The sequence below is a fragment of the Limulus polyphemus genome, unplaced genomic scaffold, assembly GCF_000517525.1.
Source record: "Limulus polyphemus unplaced genomic scaffold, Limulus_polyphemus-2.1.2 Scaffold1216, whole genome shotgun sequence".
NCBI lineage: Eukaryota > Metazoa > Arthropoda > Merostomata > Xiphosura > Limulidae > Limulus > Limulus polyphemus.
The window spans coordinates 133953-140642 of record NW_013666826.1 but is presented as its reverse complement, the minus strand read 5'-3'; the positions used below and the strand labels follow the sequence as shown (position 1 = coordinate 140642).

General features: G+C 32.7%; 2 protein-coding genes across 2 annotated transcripts in view; one reads left to right on the top strand and one right to left on the bottom strand.

The window, feature by feature from the left end:
* Positions 1-3650, top strand: part of LOC106462644 (pre-mRNA-processing factor 6-like) — a 29150-nt gene extending 25500 nt beyond the window's left edge. The window contains exons 19-21 of the mRNA XM_022389956.1: positions 1013-1212; positions 3019-3145; positions 3356-3650. Coding sequence (XP_022245664.1) covers positions 1013-1212; positions 3019-3145; positions 3356-3508 — 480 coding nt within the window. The 3' untranslated portion in view covers positions 3509-3650. The remainder of the gene's footprint in view (positions 1-1012; positions 1213-3018; positions 3146-3355) is intronic.
* A 2377-nt stretch (positions 3651-6027) lies between these two features.
* The window catches only part of LOC106462647 (dihydrolipoyllysine-residue acetyltransferase component of pyruvate dehydrogenase complex, mitochondrial-like), a 16355-nt gene continuing 15692 nt past the window's right edge, over positions 6028-6690 (bottom strand). Inside the window, exon 11 of the mRNA XM_013922590.2 lies at positions 6028-6420. The gene's annotated coding sequence lies outside the window, so the exon portion shown is untranslated. The remainder of the gene's footprint in view (positions 6421-6690) is intronic.

Genomic DNA, 6690 nt, shown 5'->3' with positions numbered 1-6690 from the left:
TTTAAAATTTCACACGTGGAGGATATGAAATAATTTTTTTTGGTTTTATATATACAGTTGAATAACCAACAAACCATAAATTACTACATCAGTACCACAGAATTCCACTATAATTTGTCTAGCTTAGTAACTAAGCTGTATTTCAATCTAAAAAAATATGAAGTTTCGAGCAGACTAAAGACACAACCTTCCTCCTTGAAATCTTGGTTATAAGACTTTAAAATGGCTAAGAAAGTCACTGGGGGACATTCTGAGCTTTCCATTGGTTATTCATGTTATATATAGAAGTAAGTGTATATAAGGGAGCATTTTCAAAAATGGAAAGAGATGATTGGGGTGCCACTGTGTTTGATTCATTACATGAGGCATATCTTAGCAAACAGAAAAGATAAGAGGTTCGTATTTTATATTCTAGCTTGTCAGTATCAGTAATTTGAGTTCCTAATTCGTACAAAACTATAAACTTAGTATTTTGACATCATAAACCTGTAATTTGAACCAAAGCTGCATTCAACATACCACGTGACACACAAAACTCAGTTTAACTGGTTTTTTTTGTAATATTTACTTTTAAATTATGAAATTGAGTAATATATATAATACTAAAATTTGAATTATAATCTACATTTTGATACCAAAGTTATTAACATACATTCCTGAAATAGTAGTTCAATGAAATTTTGAATGCGATGACATGACCTTTCACCTATATGGAAAGGGTTAAAAAGTCTTAAATCAACCACAAATAAAAATGAAATGTTCACAATCTCAGTAGACACACAAGAGTAACAACATGTGCCATGTTAATAGATGAAAAACACATGTTGGTATTCATTGTAAATTATTAAAAGTTGAATAAGTAACTTATAAAGTTATATGAACAATCCTTATTTTTTGGTCAATTTTCTGTGAACATAGGTATCTAAATTTGGTCGTTAAAAGTTTGGTTATTTGACAGCTGCAGGAACCACATGTTTGCCGTTTGCTTACTACCTGAAATATAATTATATAGAAATTAGAAACTAAACCTTTGTGCTCTCGAATAAAACCAATTTTTGTTATCTTGACCACAGCTATGCAGGAATGTCCAGGAAGTGGAATTCTTTGGGCAGAAGCCATCTTCATGGAGGCAAGACCACAGAGGAAGACCAAGAGTGTGGATGCATTGAAACGCTGTGAACATGATTCGCATGTATTGCTAGCTGTGTCCAAGTATGTACTGTACTGATTTTTGGTTGATAATATGTGTACATAGTACCACTATTTTTTGAATGTAGGTTCTTGCCTCGCAGAATATAAACAAAGAAAAAATTTTCCAAATAGTGAATAGGGCCAAAAAATGATGGAGGGTTTTTGTTTATTAGGCTCGCATTCTTACTACTCTGTAAGGAGCCATTCAAAGCAAATTTAATTAAGACATTGGATTTACATGAAAATATAAGTGACTATTCAAAATAAGTTATGTATATTTAGATTTTCAAATGTTTCATATTGGGGCCCACAAAAAAAGGAATTCATATGGGTTTCAGGGGGTCTCAGAATTGGCTACATGGACTTGTTAAAAACTGACAAGAACATATAAAGAGTCATCCAAAACAAGGTGTACTAAATTTTGTTGTGTAGTTCTTGTTTCATGTTCCAAGTTTTATAGTGTAATTGTTGTTTTCTATAAAGTTTCATGGGCAATTTACTTTTATTTAAAATGGGACAGTAAATTGGTAGCTTTACAAAGTATGTATTAACAAATATAGTTAAAAGATACAATGAATAATAAGCATATTATTATCCATTAGGATGTCTTGTACCAGGGTTTCCCAAACCTTTCTTGGGTTGTCGACCCCCAGATTCTTAGAATATAAATTATAAATGAAACTTTAATATATAAGCAACTTTAATTCATCATAATACAATCGTTAGGAAACATAAAATGTAAAAAAGAATGAGGTTTTAATTTTCTCCAATGACATGGATGGGTTTTAACAAACATATGAATATCGGCCATTTTTGACCCCCTATCAACCCTAGGTCTTCATTCACTCCCTGTACAGTCTCAGTGACCACTTTGGGAAACCCCGTCTTATACGAGTTTTTATATGTTAACATCATGGAATCATTAGTAATTAACATAAATAGATTACAGTGTTAATATTTAGTAGGCAGAACCTAGTTTAATGCTATGTACGTATGGTTGGTTGGAGCTCATTCTAGAGAATTGACGATTACTATAATTCATTTTTTGTATGTTAAGCACAATCTTAGATTTATCTAAGAACTTACAGAGTCAATCTGCATGAAAGGTGAATTTCATGATTACTTTCATTTTGAAGTTTTCATATTTCTGTTGCATAGCTTCTAGAACCTCCTAAATGAATAGCAAGTTTTTTGTTGTTGTTTGTGGGGGACACATTGTACATTTTAAGTGTAGAGTTCTTTACACAAAGAAGTATGATGAAAAAAATTTTAAAAACATGAAATAAGTTGAGTAACACAGTATTTTCCTTTTTAGTATTGATTGGGAAGTTTCTTTTTTTCCTTGTTTTAAAGCAAAGCCACATTGGGCTATCTGGTGTGTCCAACATGAGGAATCGAAACCTGGAGTTTAGTGTTGTTAAGTCCGTAAACCTACCACTGTCTCACGGGGGGGATAACCGTGAAGTTACAGATCACTTTTATGCTCACAGTTTAAACCTATATTAAATATGTTTTCTGTTTTGTTTTTATTTTACTTTATGGAGTAGTAATCCCCCCCCCCCCCCAAAAAAAAAAAACAATAAAGTAATAAATCACAGATTGGGCCATTATGCTGGTTCCCACCATTATTCTCCAGCTAACCTGTAAGGTATATTTTATACCATTCAAGCAGACAAACAAGTCTTTAATCAGGGTTTGTTACCTTAATGGAACACATTAAATATGTTAAACCATCTATTAGAGTGTACTTAAATAAACGTTCATCTGAATAGAAGTATTAGTGTTACACTCTTTTGTATGAAACTTCACTTACTTTTATCCCTGTAGACTGTTTTGGTCAGAAAGAAAGACAACAAAAGCAAGGGAGTGGTTTACTCGTACAGTAAAGATCGATCCTGACCTTGGAGATGCCTGGGCCTATTTTTTCAAGTTTGAAATGTTACATGGTACTGAGGTGAGTGTTTTTGTACATGGAAAATAAACAAAATCAAAATGTGTAGAGAAGGGGAATTTAAAGTGGCACTGTGGAAGAACTTCTTACTTAAAGAAAAGTAAAACCCAGATTGTGAAAACTGTTTTCTTGAACACAGTAAAGGTTTAATAGCAGCAGGTAAGAAGTGGAGAAATTACTGTTCATGAACTTCAACAATTTAATCTTTTTCAGGAGCAACAAGACGAGGTTAGGAAGGGCTGTGTTAATGCTGAGCCACACCATGGAGAGCACTGGTGTTCTGTATCAAAGGACATCCAAAACTGGAGGAAGAAGACAGTGGAAATTCTTGTTCTCGCAGCCAATGCTGTGCTTATCCCGGTATGATTAATGTTGGCAGGTAAAGTGGGACCCAAGAAGATTATTACGACCTGTTTTTCACTCTTCAAGTTCATTTTGTATATCCAGTTCAAATAAAATCTTGAAAATAGCTAGAGGTGTGTATCTAACTAAAAAGATTTCTGGTAAGTGTTAATTCCTTTCGCGAAGAAAGAAATCCTTGAAATATTGGAAATTTTTACTGTTTATAACAAACCTGATGACAAAAAAAGTAAAAAGAACATGTTTTATATGTATGTACAAGCATATCATTATATATATCATAAAATGTTTTCAGGTTTTTTAAATGTATTACTAACAAATTTGACTTCAAATAAAGGAACTCTAGAAAGTTAGTTTTTAACTGGCCTTATCTTTAAAAAAAATTATTAGTTAGTGAACAGTGCACCTGATTCTTTAAATGTCTGCCATGTGGGTTTGGTAAGTTAGATACACTTACTTTTATAAATCCTTTTTTAATGTTTATGTGAACACACCAGATGTTGTTAACTTGCCAGAGTAAACCTTAGCCTTTGTGGAAGGTAATTATTTGAAACTAGTTCTATAAGGGTCTGTTACGGTAAACACAAACAAAGTAGTAATAGCCTCATGAGAAAGGTCTTAATTGAAATTCATGGCTTAGAAAGCCTTTGATGAAGAAGAATAGCACTGTAGCCATAATCTCATAACTGACAATAAATGGTGTATAGTATGGTCGAACTTTTCAATTTGAGCCTAAAATGTCATCTCAAGAAGTCTACACAATGAACATTAAGCTAATCCACTGTAAAATAAAGCATATTATACATACATACTGGAAGTCCACATCAGTAGTAGAGAGTGGTTTGATTCAAATTGACAGTCATATTGTGAAAATACAGCGTAAAATTTTACGACTAAAATGTCTCGAGTTATCACACATCATTAGACTTGTTCTGTCACAAGGTTTGTACTTTTATGTACTATTTCTTCCTTGTCAAGAAATACAGATACTTTATTTTAATAAAGAAATCTACTTTAATACAATACTCCCAATTTCAAGTTTATAACACTTTTTATGGTTCCTACACTAATAACTTTATTAATCAATCTTGGAGTTAAGTCCAAGTCAAAATACTCATTTTACTTACTAATCTAGTAAACAACAGGTGTTGCAATTAATGTTTTTCAACATTTTCGAATTTTTACACTATTTGTTTAATAGAACTACGTTTATAAAAAACAAGAAAAATGAGTGTGTTGTACTAAATAATATAAAGAAAGTTTTTTACTAAAATTTCTAGAAGTAGCATTAAATAATGCTATGAAAATATGCAATTTTTTTCACCCTTATATAATAATACTAAGGAAAATTTTAATCTACTCTTATATTTCTACAGTTTTGTGTGTTGGTAGACTTATAATTCATGGTGTATTTTTTGTGATCCTGTTTTCTAGATATCAAGTATCCTCGGTGATGAATGTAACCTTGAGTTGTGACCACAGACTAGTGGACGGAGCTGTTGGTGCCCAGTGGCTCTCCCACTTTAAGCGGATGCTAGAAAAGCCATACACAATGCTTCTTTAAAATGTTTGAGAACCATTGAGATTTCTGTGAGAGTGTAAGCAATGACTGTGCTTGTTGTTAGATTTAAGACAGTATTTCATATTTTGTAGTTAACGCAAGTTTAATCCTCATCTCTATATACCCAGATAAATCTAACCTTCACTGCAAGTGGCTTGCTTGTAACATTTCAAAAACAATGGTGTTTCTCAGACAATTACTTAAATGAGATTAGAACTGGGAAACAATCTTATATAGACACCCTAGTACTGACTTGCGATTACTACATAAAATCCTTGAATTACGTGTTAAACTGGCTGTATGAAGTTTGTAGTAATAGTGTCCTGGCATTTATGTAATTTGAATATCAGGGTTCCCTGCTAAAGTATAGTGATGAACTTGGAATAATTTGTATTGTCTCCACCCACCAACAAGTCTTTCATTTGTTCCTGTGCTGGACATCCTAGTACTCTGGTTGTAAATCCAATTGTATTGTCTCCACCCACCAACAAGTCTTTCATTTGTTCCTGTGCTGGACATCCTAGTACTCTGATTGTGAACCCAATTTTATTGTCTCCACCCACCAACAAGTCTTTCATTTGTTCCCGTGGGGTTCACAACCAGAGTACTAGGATGTCCAAGTCAAAATTAAATACAAATATTTTTCATTTTGTTCAGAGGAAACAGACAAGGTATCTCTTAAAGCTAAAACTGTTTTTTCCCTTGTACGTATGTACGTTTAATCTTTTTTACTGGTTTGTTCAGTGATTTAAATTTGTTGTTGTCTCCACCAATGAATCATTGTTAGAGTTAAACTTGTATTCAGGTGAGTGGTTCTTGCATATGCAATAATAGATAGAAATAAACACGGACTACATTTCACACCAAACGAACAAAAGGATCAGTTTTAAGCTTGAATGTGCCCATGCGAGTCATAAAATAAATCAAAAGTAAATATTTGTACATGCACTCATTAGAAAACATACCTCCGCCACACAGCATTGATCATATTCAGCTCTCCAAAAGTACAAAAATGTGCTCGTTCATTGTTACAAACGGACACGGTCCATTTTTGAATGTAGTTATAGAGCAAAAATAGTGTGAAAAATTGATCCACAGATAGGGATTTTTTTAGATTTTCGTGATCTTGACCCTCCAGAAAATATTCACTTGTAAGTTTGGTCATAGTCCAAAGTTATACCAACTTTCATCCAAATCCATTCAGCCATTTTTAAGAAATCTTGCTGACAGACACACAAGGGTGAAAACATAACCTCCCTCCACCTTCAGTGGCGAGGGAAAACAATACTTACCCTACTTCAGTGTTGGTACTTGGAATCAGTTTCTTCTCTGTACCACCGACGGCCAAAATACAAGCCTACAAAAAAGAACATTAGTATTTGTGTACAATATATGATAATAATATAATTTTTGTTGTTAAGAGTTTCTAAAAGATTGAACTACCTCTCATAATTTTTTGTTTCACTCGAAGACAATGCTGATCTTCACTCAACACGTTTGTTATGTGAAATTAAAAATTTATAACAGAAGTTCTCTGCTTGCAAACTTCTGAACACTTCTTGTATATATATATATATATATATAAAACCATAGAATAAAACATCCTTAAAAGACCAATACATATGAT